The 18756-nt window shown below is 48.8% G+C and overlaps 1 protein-coding gene across 2 annotated transcripts; it reads left to right on the plus strand.

Annotated features, from left to right (window-relative positions):
• The first annotated feature begins 360 nt into the window (after positions 1–360).
• Positions 361–16216, plus strand: CLDN18 (claudin 18). Of its 2 annotated transcripts, none has more exons than XM_005529535.2 (5): positions 361–648; positions 12261–12425; positions 12838–12943; positions 13299–13409; positions 14235–16216. In XM_005529535.2, exons 1-5 carry the CDS (start codon positions 429–431, stop codon positions 14410–14412), a joined length of 780 nt encoding a protein of 259 aa, XP_005529592.1. In that variant the 5' UTR covers positions 361–428; the 3' UTR covers positions 14413–16216. The 2 variants fall into 2 exon arrangements, with proteins under 2 accessions (XP_005529592.1, XP_005529591.1); XM_005529534.2 differs by lacking the exon at positions 361–648 and adding an exon at positions 8386–8816.
• The last annotated feature ends 2540 nt before the right edge of the window (positions 16217–18756 follow it).

Here is an 18756-nt window from a genome sequence, read left to right on the forward strand (position 1 = left end):
CTCCACTCGGCTCAAAAGTGTCATCCTCGCCAGGAAGGCATTAGGGGCTTCCAATAATTTTCATGTTTCATTCAATTTAAGCCCCTCTGTGCTTGGTCTCCCAAAGTGCCCCAGTGTTTCTGTGAAGCTCTGCAGAGGGACCCGCTGGTCCCGTCCGGCCATGCCGGCTGCACCTCTGCCTGGAGGGAGAAGGTAAACAGAGAGCGAGGTGGAACAAATGGCTCTTGGTACCGAGGGAGGAAATTATCTCACCGAAACAGATAAAGGCAAGGGGAGGTTTGCGTGGTGCACCCAGAGCTCTCTTGACTGCTGGCGTGACGTCGGCAGTGCCTCCAGCTAAAAGTCCCTGGTGCCCTGGCTGCCTGCCCCAGACCCGGCTTGTGGAGGCTTGTGTGCGCCCAGGACGTGGATCCCGCGCACCTGGCACCATGTCAGTGACAATCTGCCAGTCCATGGGCTTCGTGGTGTCCGCCCTGGGGATCGGAGGCATCATCGCATCCACGTGCATGGACCAGTGGAGCACCCAGGACCTGTACAACAACCCGGTGACCGCCGTCTTCAACTACCAGGGCCTGTGGCGCACCTGTGTCCGGGAGAGCTCCGGCTTCACCGAGTGCCGCGGCTACTTCACCATCCTGGGGCTGCCAGGTAGGGCCTGGTGTGCCAGGGGAGAGGCGGGAGGGCACAGGACATTCTCTGTGTGAGCAGTGGGGGATTTTCAGTGGGCAACCCAAATTTCAGCCGAAAACAACCTTGGGTGCCCACTTGGTTTGGAAAACAGGTCTTTGGAGGTACCTCAAGGCAAACCCCCTGCCATGATACCTCATGCTCCCTCAGCTGAGGTTCAGCAAAACTCATTACAGCTAATTATGTACCCTGAGGTATTGCCCAGGCTGCTCCATGGGGAGATTCATGCCTCTTTGCCACAGGTGGCTCTGGCTCAGATTCCTGCCCCAGCTGTGTGGCTGTGTGTGGCTCCCCACCAGAAGTCACTAATAGTCTTGTCACTGGAGAAGATCCTTTCCTAAGAGGATATGTCACAGTTCAGCTCACTGTATTTCTATTTGGGCTAACACCACCAGGCTGGATTTCTCCCTAATTCTCCTTTGGTTACAGTTTTTTTTATGCCACGGGAATCATTCCTGTCCCAGTTGTGTCCAGAGTATCTCGGGGTGCAAACAATTAGGTTACAACAGGATTATCTGGGGTTTCTTCTAGCCTTAATACAGTGAGAAAAAAGGCACTTAGACTCTTATACCCATCTGGCCTCTGTGCTTTGATACAGCCAGAATGGAGGGAAGAAGCCAATTATATCAGGAAATCACTGCAGAACTTCTGCAAAATGGCATTTCCAAGACATACAGAAAGGGGCATTGTGCACAAAAATTGCTTCTCTCAAGAGAAGGCACAAATCAAACCAGTATAACCCAGTGTGGCTGTGGCCTCAGCTGGGGAGGTGTTTCATCCCCTGAGCTGTGTTTTTGTGTTGCTCCTCTCTGGATCCTCATTCCCAGCTGGTGTCTGGCTTTGGCTGTGCTGTAGCTTCCCCAGGCAGGTGCCCTGAACATCATCCTCTTGCTGGAGCTGTGGCTTGGAATGTCCCTGCTTTGACTCTCAGGTACAGAGATGCATTTTCCTAGAAGGACTTGAGCCTGATCCTGCCTGGGCATCCAGCTGAAGGATGACATCCAAAGAAGGGTGTTTGTGCAGGGCTGGTGTTCACACACTGCTCCCCCAAGCAGCAAAGCCCAGCAGCTTCACCAAGGGAAAACTCAGGGAGCAAAGGGCAGAACAGGCTGGAAAAGCTCAGTGGGTTAATGGCTGGACTTGATCTTAGAGGTCTTCTCCAACCTTAATGATTTTAGAAAGAGATTAAAATTACCACGTGAGGTAATAACATGAGGAGTAAATTGAGGTGTAAAAATCAAACCCTCCCCACACAGATTCCCCCACAAGACAGTGCAGTTCTTCCAGTTCTTGCAGTTCTTCTGCTCAAAAAGCTTAAAATGACAAAAACTACAACTCTACAGGAAAAGCAATTAACATTTTCAAGTGTTCAGCTCTGGGAACTACACCAATGTTTGAAGAAATCAGAAAACTTGAGATTTGTGGGGTTTTGTTCCTCCAGAACACCTTAGTTGCTGACCTCAGCCCTACAGCAAAAAGCAGAAAACTAGGGATGTTTTCTTTTTTGCAATTCCAAAACCTCCAGACTGGTGTCTGTCAGGTGGGTGTTCATATTCTAAATGGGAATGTTGAGGGGATGGATTTCCTGTATTAGCAGGATTTTCCTGCATTTAGAGGGGCTGCTGGAGATCAGTGTGTCCATGGCCCTGCCCACAGAAGGGGGTGGAACAAGATGGTCTCAAAAATCCCTTCCAACACAAACCATCCTGGGATTCTCTCTTTCCATGATTCCTCAGCTCCATCCCACAAGCTCTGTGGATCCCTCCCAGCCATGGACAGAAATAAGCATCCTATCCTAAATATTGGGGTTTCTGATGAAGCTCTCATCTTAGAGTGGAATTTTCCTTTGTGTTTGCAAGGTTTACTGCAGTCACCTACAAAAAGGGACATAAAAGAACCCAAGGAATAAAGGACAACCATAAAAAATAAAGGTGGTGGATGTGTGAGCCCCCCAAAGTTGCTGTCCTCACCCTCAGTGGTGTCGGTGAGATGCTGTGGGCTCATTGTGAGGGAATATTAATATTTATGTGGTCCTTTATGTGCCCAGTGCTATCAGCACTACCCTACAAAACGAGGTGGAATTTTTCCCTTTCTTTTTAATGAACTGGGCTTGTTCTTCTGTAGCCACCCCCCTCCCTGCTCCCTTTTTTCGTCCTGTTATGGATTGTCTGACACTTCCAGTCTCTGGAGAAGCTGGAGCAAAGCCTCACGTCCCAGTGCTTTGCTTTATAGATTGTCTCTCGAATCCTGCTCCTATGGGCACTTCTTCACACCCACCACAAGAAAAGGTGGTGCCCCAATCAGAGTGGGGGGAAAATATGCTAAAAATCCATCCTATTATTAATTTGTTCAGATACTATTTAAGTGCATCATCCCAATGTTTATTTTAAGTGTATGGCACCTTGATCTCCAGAAAACCCCCCTCACAAACTACCCCAGAGTTAATGGTTTGTCAGCATTTCCATTATCAACCCCTATTTATTATCCTGACAATGGCAATTTATATTGGGAACAATAGTGCCAGAGTGAATAAAAATAATAGGACTCTGGCAAAACAGTGAGGTGACCCGAGCACATCTAGGAAGTTTTGGGTTCTGAGGTTTTTTTCACCTCAATCCCTTGCTCCCACAGCAAAGATTAAACTTGTCTTGGCCATAATCTATCTTCAATTTAGTTGGGAATTTTAATTTCAAATATATTGAGGAAAAATCAAGGTAATAGATAGAAATGAGAAATTACCCAGGCAGTTTATGGCTCTGGCTGCTCAGCTATAAACAGTTGCTCTCTGGTGAAATGTGGTACTGGAGGACTGGATGTATTTGTTCTGATTTTGCTTTCTTCTGTTATTTTTTGCTCCTTGCTTTGGTGTGAGATGGTCTGGAGGACATAGTTGGAAACTGAGCACACAGATAAGGGATACATAGCAAAAACAGAGCTGGGCAAGGCTGGTGTTTCACCTTGTGTGGAGATCACGAGGTGATTTCTGCTCAAAGCAGAATTTTGCAGTTTCTCCCAACTTTGCTAAACTACAATCACAGGGAAATCCCTGGTTTCTCTGTTGGTGTCTTTTTTCCACATCTGCTCAGGGAGCCTTCTCCAGCAATTTTTCTAGGGACATTTCTTCCTTGGGTCCAAAGTTAGTTTTACCCCTTCAGAAGAGCTGCCACAACTCTCTGCTGTGGACCGAAGGGTTGTTGGCTCAAAACAGGAGAATATTCTTGCTTTTCCAATGGCAAACTTTGACAGTCTGAGAGAAGCTTGTTCAACTTCTCCACCTGATAAAAATGCCTATGTTCTTAGAGTGCTCAGAGGGAAAAGAGCCCATGGGAATGCAACCATGACTGCCCAGATTTTACATAAATTTCAGTTTGCCTGGTGCAGGGCAGGGCCAGTGCATAGATGTTTCCTGAGGAGAATTCATGTCTAGAAAGCATCAACATTGGCTTCTCTGGATTTTTCTCTTCTATGTAGATGCTTTGACAGAGTTTTCTTTCATTTTGTATGGCCCACAACCATTTTGTGGCATAACCATAGCAAATAACCTGATTTTGGATACAGGGCAGCCCCTGGCCAAGGTGACAGCCTCTGTGCTCCCTGGAACTGTTCCATGCCCAAAGTTTGTAAGGATGGGAGGTGCTAATTGCCATGTCATGACCATCCACCAGTGATGGCCATGGCAAAGTCTCTTTCAAGGTCTTGAATCTTGGAATCCTTTCAACCCAGCCAGGTCAGCTCCGAATTTTGAAACATCTGCAGGCAACTGCTGGAACCTGCTTAAAGCCTCTCGAGGTCAAATTTTAGGTGCAGAAGGATTTAGGTGGCCTAGGTAGGCTAGAGACATGATATATCCTACCAGGACATGTGTGAGGCTCTGATGGGTTTGCACTCACAGCTGGAGCTGAGGGAGGTGTAGGGATGGGGAAAGGGCCAAGGGAGACCTTTAGAAAGGTCTCAGGAACCCCAGTGACACTCAGGGTGGGAGGAGGTGGCAGGGATCTGGGTGCATGTGTCACATTTATTGTTTTGAGCCTTTGCACTACAAAAGGATGAGAGACAAGGAAAAAAAATCCAAAGGGATCTGGGACGAGGTCCAGAAGAGGAAGGAGCAAAGCTGTGGAGATTTGGAGCTGGGCTACAGCTCATAGATGTATAAGCAAGTTCAGCCTCATGCACCCCAGCTCAGCTGAGGGACCTCAGAGCACCCTCTGGTGTGGATCTGAACTGGGATGGGGTCCTTCCATGACCCACTTCCCACACTGAATTCCAGAAAGGCCATTCAAACCTCCTGGTTGTGGACTGCACACTCATGGGCCCTGAGGTGGTCCCGACAATGGAGGGGCAGGAAGAGGAGGGTGGGTTTGCTTAGTCTGGGCCTGAGCAGGCTGGGCTGGTGTGAGCAGCTGGCAGGGTGTGAGCTGTGTTTGCAAATTTGAGAGCAAACATGAGCTGGAGGTGATTTTTGTGGGAGAGGTGGCGATAACATTCAGGAGCTGCCTGGGCCCAGGGACCAGTTTGAGATAACACAGAGTCAACGCCTGGAGAGATAAAGCAAATATGAGCTGGAATAAAGGGGCACTGGGGAGCGGTCACAAAGCCCCCTGCTTTTGCTCATTTGGGTAAACCACTGGAGTTGTCCCAATGCTCAGTGGGAGCCCTGTTCTCTGCTCCTTGGTGAGCTGCAGCCTCGCCATTCCCCTTCCTCAGACACAGCTCAGCATTTCCACATGGATTGGGAAACCCTCTGGCCAAGCATTCAGCCACTGGAGACAATCCACAGATTGCTTGGAGAGAGATTCCCATCCTTCAATCCGTCCTGGCTGTGGTCATCTCCATGGGGTGGCTGGAGATGAGCATCAGGCTGTAGTGAAGGTGCTCAGACTTGTTCCACAGCTTTCCTCTCACCCAACCCCTTCTTGGGTTGTGCTCTGAGCCAACAGTTCAGATGAAACTTCCAGGGGATCTTCTGTTACCTGGGAAAATGGGATGAATGTATTTTTCCCTATCATGGGAAGCTCAGAAACAACAATTAAAAATAAGCTTAAAATCTGAATATTTGAGAAAGACAAAGGAAATGTGCTAGGGAAGGGTTGGGAAGGAAACAAGTTTGGATTTTGTCTCCAGAACTCTGCTTCAAGCATCCAAAGAGGAAGGTGTGGAAGCTTTGAATGCCCACTCTTTCCATGTGTGGTTCTAGTCAGAGCAGGAGAAATGGCAATGGGATGGCTGGAGGACACTTCAGCCAATACTTTTGGGGATGAACAAACAGAAGACCCAAACCACAATAATTCTTCAAAGATGACAACATGTGGAGCGCTGAGCATGGCTGAGTGTTTCACTCTTAACTGAGGACTGCAGCATGACAATCAGCAGCAAAATTCCTTCTTCAGCTCCATTTTTGGGGACAGCACACAAGGCTTCTGTGGGGAATGTCCAGCCCTGTGTTGGTTCCTCTTCTTCAGAAAGACATGGTTCCATCTGGCCCTGCAAATCAAAGCCAGACTGGTTCTCCTGAACTTTCCTGCACACCTGGAGATTTTGATGATGCTTTTTGATGCTACACCATTTCTCTGGGGTTTTGATGTCCATGAGTAAGAGCCATGATGAGAAACAGCATCTCCATCCACAGGAGAAAATTCCACTCCCGGGGAAAGGTTACTGAGGTGACGGACTGGACATGGGCACATCCCGGGGTGGGCCTCTTTCCAATGGGTGTCTTGGGATCAGCAGAGCTTGGGATGTGAAATAGTGGAGAAGGAGAAGAAAAGGTCCCTGTTGGCTTGAAGAGCAGCTCCTGCTGCACAGAACCAGCAGCCAGGTTGGAGGAAGGAGTGGTGTGTCCCCTCCCACCAAAGCAAATGTGGATATAGGGATGGAAGGGCCACCACTGCTGGTATTCCTGCAACCGTCCAGATGTCCAGCTGAGCATAAAAAACTATCTTTTAAAAGGAGGCAGAGGTGTTAGGGGAAAAAAAAAAAGCCGGAAAAAATATGTTCACCCCTTTAGTTCTCCCCCTTTGCTTCCTTTTTCCTCCCCAAGGGTTATTTTAGCTATGACCAGTCTATGGGTTCATTTCTCTGTGCACTGTTGCACACACTTGGGAATTAGGGTTACATCTCAAAGGCATATTGCTCACTCTGACATGTTCTGATGAAGTTCAGCCCAGAAAAAGGGATGTGGGCTCTTAACCACTGGATGACCAGAAACAGGAAGGTTGGAAGGTGGGAAGGACAGGAGTCATCCTGGAGAGCTGCTGAGGAGCATCAGGGCTTGGATAAAACCAGATTTTCTAAACAGGGACACAGTTCCGGCTGTGGGACCACAAGGTATGGGATGGAGAACTGACCACATTTTAGCACTTTTTGTCCTTCTGTCTTCCAGGTTCTTCCCATTCCTAGCTGTTGTCTCAGCTTCTAAGTCTTCTCCAGCCCTGATCTATCACAAATCATTATCCAAAATGAGGAATTTTAGTCAGCATTTCTTGTCCTTCACAGAGGATGAACAACTCTACCATCTCTGGTTCTTGAGGGTTCCCTCCTATGGTTTTTGTCCACTTTATTATTTTTGCTGGAAACTTTAGGTAGGTGAGAACCAACCATTCCTGTGACATAAACTTGCCAAAGTGAATGAAAATTATGACATTTGAATAGAACTGATGGAAGAAAAGACGTCTTGTGCCTGACCCGAGAGGGCTGTGATTGCCATGAGACATGGAATTGTGCTCTGGCTGCCCCAGCAGAGCCCCACAAGCCGAGGGATGTCCTGGATGGTTGTTATCCAGAAGGCAGGAGCAATATCCAGGGTGTAATAACCACATTGTAGCTCCTCCATGGACACTAATCAGCCTTTCCTCTCTTCCTGGTGGCTTTCATATGGCTTCACATCCAGGTGCTGGTGTGGATGGTGCCTGTGGTATGGACAGTTTAGAGCAGGAGTTTGTTTATAGGTCAGGACCGAGGTAAATCAGTTGGAGGGGGATGCTGGATGAGAATGGATGAGTGCAAAGCCTGGAAGGTCCTTGTACCTCACTTGGCAGAGAGGCACAGTGGATTTATATTGCTCCCATGAGCCCAGCACCTCTCCACTGTGATAATGAATTTCCCACTTTTTATATCCCCCATCCCTTTCCCAGGACCATCCCTCCAGTCAATACAGACAAGCACCCCCTCAGAAAGGCCATTTCCTATAGTCCCAGCGCTCTCCTCCCTCCCACATGGGTTTCAGTGTGTCCTCGTGATGGCAGTGGGGATGTGGGTGGGTGGAGAACAGGGCTGGAGGAGCTTTGCTGGATCGGTTTGGGGCTCTTGGCTTGGTGCCCTGGGTTGTGCCATGGTCAACATCCAAAGGAAGCTCAGTGATGCCTGAGGGCTCCTCAAGGAGCAGCCACATCCCTGGGCTGGGCTGGTGCCCCCACATCCTCTGACAGAGCCCTGTCACTCATTGTGCCCCTTGTGCAGACACCTCCATGGGGGACAGATTGTGTGACAGCATCAGCAGAGGCACAGAGAGGGGGTGGCCTGGGCCAGGTGCTGAATTCCCCTGGGGACACGGTCCTTGCCCCATGCCAAGCAGGCAGGAGAGGCTCCAATGGGCAGCAAAGGGTTTCAGGGGGCTGGCCAAGCCCCAAGTGGGTTGCCCAACACTCGGCAGAGCGCGGCTGCTTAAACGTGGAAGGACAAGCACTTCAAAAGGACAAAAGCCCCTATCTCCAGCCCCGCCGGCACAAACCTCCCCGGCAGCGAGAGTGAAACTGGACTATCTTGCAAAAACACTTTGAGCAAACAGCGCTCAATGGAAAGCATCTGATAAGAGCAGCTGCACTCCTGGTGGCTCAGGCAAGACGACTCTGGTGCCCCATTAGGACTGCGGCTCCCTCGGGGCCGTGCCACCTCCGCTCTCTGGGGACACACCATGTCCACCACCATCTGCCAGGTGATGGGGTTCCTCGTGTCACTACTGGGCATTGGGGGGACCATCATGGCCACGGCCATGGACACGTGGAGCACGCAGGACCTGTACGACAACCCGGTCACGGCTGTGTTCCAGTACCAGGGGCTGTGGAGGAGCTGCGTGCGGCAGAGCTCCGGCTTCACGGAGTGTCGGCCGTATTTCACTATCCTTGGGCTGCCAGGTAGGGGCAAAAACACTCCAGGTGTCACCCAGGGGCTGTGCTGGAGCTCTGCACAGTTTTCATCTGAAAGGAGGAGCAGGTATCTTAAAGCACTTTGAGGGGAATAACATTTCCAGTGTTACATTTATGAGCATAAAATAGGGGCACATTTGCTGCCAAAATAATTTTTGTGGTGGGGTTTATTGGTGGGGGTTAGAACCTGGAGCATGTGTGTGGGATCTCTGGCTGAGCATCACTGGTTCAGCACCACTGCTGGCATAAATCTCACCTCCACTGAGGTGAGGGGAGCGAGGATGTTTAACTCCCCAGCTATTGTCCCTTGGAATGGAAACACAAGGAAAAAGGCTGCATGCAATTGTGTAGTGTTATCAGGCAATGGAAATAATTGAAATGTACTTTTTTTCCATGGACAGAACCGGAACGGGAGAAATCTGCCTGTGAGAGGCATGGGTAGGAAGGGCATGAAGGGGAAAGGTGTGTTCAGTCACTCCCATCACCAGGGCAGTGTTAGTGCCTACAGAAGCAGAGTGCAGAGGCATATTGCTGTTCTGTTCGCTTGCTAATATTCCCAAAAGAGCTGTTTTTCCCACCCCACTACATGTGAGGGTATTCCAGTGCTCCCAGCCCAGCAGTAGATTGGGAATGTTTCTCTCTCCTGGTGCATGATCACAAAAAGGTCCGAGCAAGCACTGCTGTTCACAGGATTTCTGCAACTGTTGATCCAAGGATGATGTGTGTTCCAGCCCTGTATCCTCAGGGACGCCATTCTCAGGGATGCCATCCTTAGGGTGCCCTCAAGCTCTGCTGAGGGCCCATGACTCTCCAAGGGATGCCATGGAATAAATGTGTCTCTGTGTACCCAGCTTTAGGATTGCCAGGTGAATTCTTTCCCATTTGGAAGAGCAAACCTGATATTCAGAGTCACCCCTCCCATGGGAATATTTATTTTAAAGACTAAATATTAGATTTATTCAACTATCTCTACCAAATGTTGACCACTATATCTCTTCATAATGCTGTGGGCAGGTGATTGTGTTTTAAATGAGCCATAAGGAAATGGGAACCATCTTTTTGATGTCAATTTATCCCAATCAAGATTTTACTTTTTCAGTTATTTTTAAGTAATATGACAATAAAGAAATGTGCAAAGCACTCACAGATAATTTCTGTTGTTAAAGATATCCTGTCAGAGTTATCTTTATTAATCCATTTAATTAATTCCTTCAAACATATAGAAAAAACGTCCCTGCTGGAATTTGCTTAACCTAAACACCTGCAGGAATCTACTTAATTTCCCTAAAATTTCTATATCCCATCAATCATTACTGGTCATAAAGTCAGATTACACCTCTTTATTATGTATTAGCAACAGAAATGCAGGTGATGGTCATTTAAATGGCTTGAAATTGTTTTAACTTGCTCATCTCTTTCCACCCACATGGGGGAGGAAGACGCCTACCCAGTTCCCCTTACCCCTGGAAAACAGGGGTGCAGGCTGTGGTTTCACATCTCTGGCATTTATTTTGGTGGAGGAGCTATTTCTCTTGGTGTTTTCGCTATTCCCTTGTTGTGGACCACCAGCCCTTGTATGGAAGCCGAGTTATCTTCCCTCACGCAAAAGGTGTGTGCGAAAGGCAGGTTTGTAACTCCGGGGCTTTTTCCTTCCTGCTGCTCCTGATACCACTTTTCCATAGTCTCCCACTTTGTTTGCCTAAGCCCTTCCACTCCTTCCTCCAAGCAGAGGTCATTCACCTTTGGAAAAGCAGCTCTTTTCAGAGGACTTTCAACAGATGCCAAAATTCCCTTGAAACTGCAGTGCTGCCTTTCCAAACAGCTCCCACTTCAAGTCCCGTGAGCCAAGTGGAGAGGTCTTTGTGCCACAGCAGGCCTGGGAGAACTTCCTTCTCCTTTCCACCTTGTAGTGGAGATGGCACATAACTCAGTCTCATGGAGGCAGGAATGGCTGCTGATCATTATCTGGAATTTTTTCTGTCATGTCCTGTTGCGCTCCTCTTCCCCCTCCTTTTCCAACAGCTCCTTTCAACGGAGATTCATGACAGTGCTCCAGCAAAAGTGGAAAATCCGTGGCTGCTTGGCTTGGCCACGCCTGTTGTGTCCTTCCATGGGCACCCAAGGCACTGGGAACACCTCTCCTGAGAACCAGCAGGCTCTCTGTGGGATCTTTGTTTGCTTGGCTGGTTGAAAACACCCCAGTGATGACACCCAGGAACCTGCAGGAAACACCCAGGAATGAAGGAAGGAATGAATGTCTTGGGGACAAGGAGCTTCCACCATGATCCATAGTCTTGGATTATCAGCCTCTCCTGCCTGCCCTGAAACTAAAGCATTTGCCAAGTAACTTTGGTGGTTGCAAAGACAAATGAAGATTGAAATTTCCTCCTCTTTCTTCCTCCCATCAGGTGCTGCGGAACAACCTCTGAGGGCTGATAAGGCATATCCGACATTCCCTGATGGATCATAACTAATGAGCTCCTACCTGGGGGTTGATGAATGGGAGATTGAAAACCCCCAGCTCGTTAGCTCTTGTTATCAGCTGATAAGGGCAAATTGAGTCATAGGAGCTGAGGCAGTGGGACTGCCGGATGGGAGAAGGTGGTGTATTCCCGGCCTGTGGAATGGCAGCTCTCCCGTTTCCGTGTGCGGTGCCAGAGCGGTTCTGCTCCTCTTGCTGTCACCCCACAGGTCAGGAGAGCCACCCAGGCACCCAGCAGCCTCCTGGGAAGGGTTTGCAAACCCTTCTCCCAACCTGTGCAAGGGCTCTGTGCTCCCCTGCACCCTTGGGCGCCACGGTCACCCAGCAAAGCGGTGACAGAGCAGAGAAGTCCCCAGGGCTGTGGAATGTTTTCCACCCGTTTCACTCCATCACAAGCCCACTTTCTCTTCCCTGAAGAGGGGCAGTCACGCTTGGGGAGCACCAAAGCCAGACCCAGGGCTGTGGGAGCACGTGTCAGGGCAAGGAGAGGCTGCAAAGTGTCCCAGCCAAATCCCAACAGCCCTTGAAATACCTCCCAGCACCCCCTCCAGGGCTCTGCCGCCTTCTTGTCTCTTCCTGCCAGGGACTCGTGCACAAGTGAGGAGGGGAAGTGTCTGGGAAAAGATGGGATATGTGCCACCTTATTAGAGAATCACCTTGGTATTCAAGTACTCTTTCCCTGACCACTTCTCCAAGTTTTGAAGGTGCAAGTGTCCCTTTTCCTTCTACTTTTCTACTCCACCCAAGAGGAATCTGAAAGATTTTTGCCTCCTTCAAGCCTCAGCTCCCATGGGTGCCCCAGATAACACAGAGTAGATCCAGTGCCCAATTTCCAAGGTTTTCTTCTTCAATATTTCTGTTTTCAGACAGAGGTAATCTTTGAAAATCCCCCAGACTCTGACAAATCCCATTTCAGTCACTCAACGAGGCTCTTGGTGTTTTCTGTGCAGCGATGTTCCAGGCTGTGAGGGCCCTCATGATCGTGGGGATCGTCCTGGGAATCCTCGGCCTCCTTGTGTGCATTTTTGCTCTGAAATGCATCCGGATTGGGAGCATGGAGGATACTGCCAAAGCCAACATGACCCTGACCTCTGGCATCATGTTCATTGTTGCTGGTAAGTGGGACCTGTCGTGTCTTCCACGTGGAAGGCTTTGCATTTACCTGGAATTGAGGACTGGGCAAGTCTTGGTGCATTTCTGAAGTTATTGGCTTTGTCCTCCAACCTGATTTCTTGGGGTCAAATATTTTTTTACCTCTGATTAGGGAATAAAAAAGAAAAAAATCTCGGGAAACAGAAATTTCTATGGACAAAACATGGAAGGCTGAAAAAATATCCCATAGATGGAAAAGGAAGTATATACCTTGATTTGTTTTATATATGTTGTTACCATATATTATTACAACCTGTATTTATATAGAATATTTTTTTCCAGTTTAAGACTTTATCCATAATAATTTTAGGAAGATTCCCCCAGGTGACTTCTTGCACTGTGTGGCTCTCAGTCTGTCCTTCTGTCCCATCTCAGGCCTGTGTGCCATCACTGGAGTGTCTGTGTTTGCCAACATGCTGGTCACAAACTTCTGGATGTCCACCACCAACATGTACCAGGGAATGCAGAACGTCCAGAACAGGTGGGTGCTCAGCTGGCTCGCTTGCTACACGGTGGAAATCTCCCTCAGGGCTGCTGCTGAAGGATTGGCAAACTCTGGGAGTATGTTGGAACGGTTGCAGGACTTGGAAGATTGCTCTTAGGAGATAGAGCCTCTTGTCTGGGCTGGAGATAAGCAAGTGGACTGGGATGTCTCTGTCCTTGAAGCTCAAGAACGAGACAGGAGGAGGCCATTGGGGTTCAGACTGCAGGTGGGACTTCTGGGAACTTCTGGGGTCTTCTGGGTACAACTGTAGGGCCAGAGGGAGGAATATTCAGTGTGTCTCGGCAGCAGCAGACACCCTGTCACACCCTAACCAGCCATGCCTCCTTTGCAGGTACACCTTTGGCTCAGCCCTCTTCGTCGGATGGGTGGCGGGGGGCCTGGCCCTCGTGGGAGGCATCATGATGTGCCTTGCTTGCAAAGGGCTCATCCCAGAAGAATCCCGGTAAGCTGAGCTGGGTGGACATGGGAAGGGATTGCAGGAAACCTGGGGTGTCCAGATCTCCCACAGCCCGCCCACGACGTGTGGATGTGTAACACCCCTGCCATGATAGTCCTCGTGAGGATGGAAACACAGAGTCCCTTAGGTTGGAAAGGATCAGAGCCCAGACATTAATTCAGCACTGCCAAAGCCACCACTACCTGAAGTCCGTGATTAATGATTAGTGATTGGACCCTCTGTGGGTCCAAAGAGAGCATTTGGCCTCCCTGACCCTGTGACTCACACAAGAACAGAGAGGACATGAGAACTGACCTCAAAATGTGACATTGGCACTGTGCTGGCACATTCAGGCCCATGAACTGCAGGTTGCACAGCAGATCGTGAGATCAGGGGTAGACTGCATCAGCTGAGCCATGATTTACATGGAACTGTAGAATTCCAGAGTGGTTTCAGTTGGGAAGGACCTAAAGCCCATCCCATTCCACCCCTGTCATGTGCAGTGACACCTTCCATAGAGCAGGTAGCTCCAAGCCTTGTCCAACATGGCCAGGAACACTTCCAGGGATAGTGTAACATCACCAGGAACTTGTGCTCCAACGTAGCTGGTCACTGTAGGTGGGTCCATCACTCCACCAATGATTTTTTCAAGGGAAAGAAAGTGTGTGGTTCTGAAAGAACCTGAAGGGGACTTGCAGCTTTCCACGGACGGTGGGCTGAGCTCTCTGACTCCCTCCAAGTGATGACACAGCACAGAGTTCCCTAAAACCCACTGTGAGCACAGGGTGCCATGTTGGGCAGTCACTGATGTTCCTCTTGCGTCTCTTCCAGCTACAAAGCCGTGTCCTACAACGCCTCAGGCAGGAACATCTCCTACAGGACAGGGCCCTACAAGGTTGGCTCGGGCTACGAAGCTGACCCAAAGACCAGGAAGGGTGCAGGATATGAAGAAGCTCCTCGAAATGAGGATGTGAGACGCTCGTACCCTGCGAAATACGATTATGTCTAGCAGACCTTCTGGCCTTGAGTTGTGCTATCAGATATTTTTAACTTCACAAGCAAAAAGTGCAGCAAACCAAGCAGTCTGTAAATAAGATTGTGTTTTCTAGCAAGTTTTCTCTACTCTGAGGTTGCATCTTTGTTGTGAACATCAGTTTTACTCAACTGCCTGTTAGTATTAACAGCACTGGGAGGTCTGTGACCAAAGTAAGACCCTGTGGTGCTCTCAGAGTGGAACATTTTGCTCCTATTTTCTGTATAAACAGATATACAGGAGCAGTGCCTTGTGCCCTTTCTTAATTGTTCAGAGAGCAAAAAATTCCCCTTTGATAACCGCTGTGTATTTGAAGTAAATTCAGTTGTGTCCCTTTGGCTGTGCCCAAAACAAACAGAGCCTGTGGTCAGGGCATTTTCCTCCCTGGTGACTTCTCTACCCAGTCCCACCTTTGCTTTGCTGATTGTACTCCAAGGCTGATCTGCTCTGATATTTAATCTGATTTCTGTTGCTTAGATGTTTGCTGGAGCCTGTGATAGCAAAGTGTATTTATTTCTTTGGATCTCTTCAGGGAATGTGCATAATCCATTGTTATTCCTGCACTAATAGCTCCCAACCTCCGTGTGCCACCGGTGTTCCTGCAGATGTCATCTTTAATGGGGCCAGGAGAATTTCTCATTCAGAATTAATTCGAGTTCCCTTTGGAGCAGGAATCCCAGGGAGCATTAGATGTGTAACTCCACACTGACATCAGGACTTCCCTGTGGTAATTCCCCAGTGATGGGAAGATTAACTTCATAGTGGAATGTTGCCTCCTCCAGCCAATCCATCAGAGAGGGAGTTTATTTGAAGGGGGAAGAGGGAGAACTTCTGTGGGAAGAGAGAGCTGTGAGCTCTCAGCAGGTCCTCCCACCTGGCTCCAGAACACATCCTAAAAAAGCTCTAGACAATGCCTGTGAATAGAAAGAAGGGATGAGTTAGAGAGAAAAAAGGGGTCCAGACCCTGCAAAATAACCATTTTAATGGCATCTGCATTGGGCTTGAGCACCACTCCTCAGGATTACAAGTTCTCTGAAGGAATTCAGGCAAAATGGTTACTGTGAAATGCTGGTGCTCCCTGAGTGTTTGATATCTTGGAGGGATCAGAATCTGCAGCTGAACTTTTTTTCTGCAGAGTTGGACCTTTGGAAGGTCAAGTTTCCACCAGCTGAGCTGGCATCTCTGGTGGCTCCTAAGATTAGAGGGGGCAGGCTGTGCTCCCAGTGAGCACAAACTGCACCCCCTTCTCCCTGGGTCCATCACTGCTCCATAAACCTCAGTTTCCATAAACCCCAGCTTTCCACCAGCTTTCCATAACCACCAGCTCTCCACCCCACATGGAGGCAAATCCCCAGCACAGGTACAGGAGATCCTGGGGAAGGTCAGCAAGAGGAAGAGGGAACACCTGGCAGGTGGCTGGAGGAAGCAGAGGGGTGGGAAGAGCTCCCAGCCAACAGCAGCTCAGGCTGGATGTTGGCCACCTGGGATAAATCCCTGTGGGATGTCAGTACTGACCCTCCCTTTTGTTCTGCCAAAGAACTTGCTCTAAGGACTTGTTTTTTAAGGAGAAGAATTTATTTTGCAGAGCTAGATCCTGTTCTATTTTAAAAACATTCCTGCTCTTTTCCATAGTTTGTATCTCTCAGTATAAACTTAAATTTTCTTCCTTTATTTTTTCCTGCTGGATTTTTTTTTTCTTTTTTGCTTGTTTGTTTTTTTGGTTATTGTTTCCTTTTTTTTACGTGGATATTAAAAAAAGATAAAGTCTTAAAGACCAGAATCACTGTTTCCAGTTGTTCTTTTCTTGTCAAAATCATCAGCTCCAGCCTTGCTGCTCAGCCAAACCCCACCAGCTCATGTTCCACATATTCTTGGAAGGAGTGTGGACACAGATGGGTGGTTCAGAGAAAAAAGAAAATATTTGGGTGTTTTATTTCTTTAGAAAGATATAATGAGTCACACGATGAGAGAAAATATCAGAAATTCCAATTAATAATTATTAGGGGACTTCAAATCAGTGATGCGATGAAGTCAGAGATCCTTGGTGGGACCCTGAGCTTGCTGAGGAGTAGAGTGCAGCAAGATTCAGGGTAGAGATTAAACACTTCTAAACACTTCATTGTTCTTATGAGGGCAGAAAAATTATGGGTATGTTCTCAGCCTCCACTGGAAAGGGGCTGAAAAGCCCAGGAATGTTTAATTTAGATAGGAAACACATAAGTGGTGCTGAGGGAAAGGTAAACAGGGGAATGTGAAAGGCAAGAAAACACACAGAAGAATTCAAAATGCAGGTTTACGACTGAGTTAGAACTAAAAAAAATTCCCGAGGAAACAGCTTTGAAAGTTACATTTTATTTTTCTGCTACACAAATGCTGCGACAAAGTCCCTGAGCCAGCTATCTCTCGGTCACACTTTGATGTGTGCAGGCGTGTAGATGACAAGATTAGGGGCAGGAGCCTTATGGGGAGCTGACAGAGAGCTGTATCCGGGAATTCCTGCCCTTGTTGGGCTCCTAATCTTCCAGCATCAGTTTCTCATTTCCTTGCCTCAGCCGAAAACTCGCAGGATGAAATATTTTAATGCAGCGAACTCCACTGAAAAAAATCCCATTCCCGAGCAGAGAATCATTTATTTATGAGCCTGGCTGTGGCGTAACTACACTTGGTGCTACAGCAGCTCCTGTGTTTGTGGCCCTCAGGGACCTTATCTCGTGCTCAGCACCACGGAGGGTGGTGAGCATCATTGCTGGGAATGACAGCACCGGGAGCATCCACGGCCGCGGAACTGCGGCTCCTGCTGCACGGAGAACTCGGGATCTGGACTCAGAGCTGCTGGAGAGAGTCCAGAGGGGGCACCAGGATGGGCAGAGGGATGGAGCAGCTCTGCTGGGAGGAAAGGCTGGGAGACTTGGGATTGTTCAGCCTGGAGAAGAGAGCAGGGGTGACCTCATTGTCGCCTTGCAGTGCCTGAAGGAGCCAACAGGAATCACGGAGAGAGAATATTTATGATGGACTGGAGTGACAGGACCTCAGACTGAAAGAAGGAAGACTTAGGTTGCATATACAGAATAAATTCTTGGCTGTGAGGGTGGAGAGGCCCTGGCACAGCTTCCCAGAGCAGCTGTGGCAGTTCCTGGATTCCTGGAAGTGTCCAGGGCCAGGTTGGATGGGACTTAGAGCCACCTGGGAGAGTGGAAGGTGTCCCTGCCCATGGCAGGGTGGGACTGGATGAACCTTAAGGTCCTTTCCAACCCAAACTTTTCCATGATTCTGTGATTTCTCATCTGGGACACAAACCCAAGTATCCCCTTTTCAGCTGAGCTGATGTCTCCTCTAAGCCCTGAAGCCAAAATTATCTGTCTGGGAAACTTCTGGGTCTTTACTGAAGCCAAAGTTCCCTTTTCCAAGCTTTCCTCTGCAGCCCAACAGGCTAAAAAAAAAAAAAAAAAAAAAAAATAGTTGTGATACTCTAATTATTTTTTGGACTTAGAGATGCAGAAGCACCCTGAGGATGACCCAATGCCTTGGTGACAGCTCATCATGTCCCAGTGCTGTTATGTGAAGGACACAAACCCCTGAGCCTCATTCACTGCCCCCGTTGCAAAGGGAAAGGGGACACTTGCCCAGGTGCTGCCTGGGGACCATCTCAGGGCCACCTGCCCCAAACACAACCTCTGCCCCCCAAACCACTCATTGCAGGGGGACACTTCACCCCCAAGGATGTGAATTTGGGCTCTGAGATCCATGGCACGGGGCTGGAGCTGCTGGAAGGAGCAGCACGTGTGGAGCACACAGCACTGGACCAAATCCATCCTGCCTGGCTGTGGGCTGGGAGGAGCAGGTCCAGGTTTGCTGGGCTGAATTGGGCTTGCTGGTTTGACCAATTCCACAGCAGCAGGGAGGTTTGGGCCTCTGTAGCTGCCTGGATAAAACCAGATCCCTGAGACTGCAGAACACATGGCCCTGTGAGTAAATCCAGTGTTTCCAGCTGCTGTTCCTGGTGAGGGAGGGAAGAGAACCCTCTCCCACCTTTTATTTTGCCTTTATTGACCGTAAACTGCAAGGGATGGATTTGGCAGCACTTGTAGAACCAAGGGAGATGATCCAGGGAACTCATGAACAGTTGCTGGGGTTTCGTTCCCATAAATTTGATCATCCTCTGAAAAACGCATTTCCCATTCAGAGGAGCTAATTAAATCTAGGCTTGTCTAATAAAATCGACCTGCAGAGGCTGGGTGCATTATCTCACAGCTCTGAACAGGTTCTTTCCAAGCCTCTGCAACATCTGGAGTGTGTGAGATCACTCTGGATTTGCATGGA

Source organism: Pseudopodoces humilis, chromosome 11, assembly GCF_049639895.1.
Source record: "Pseudopodoces humilis isolate 2021_Gansu_Grassland_sample_001 chromosome 11, ASM4963989v1, whole genome shotgun sequence".
NCBI lineage: Eukaryota > Metazoa > Chordata > Aves > Passeriformes > Paridae > Pseudopodoces > Pseudopodoces humilis.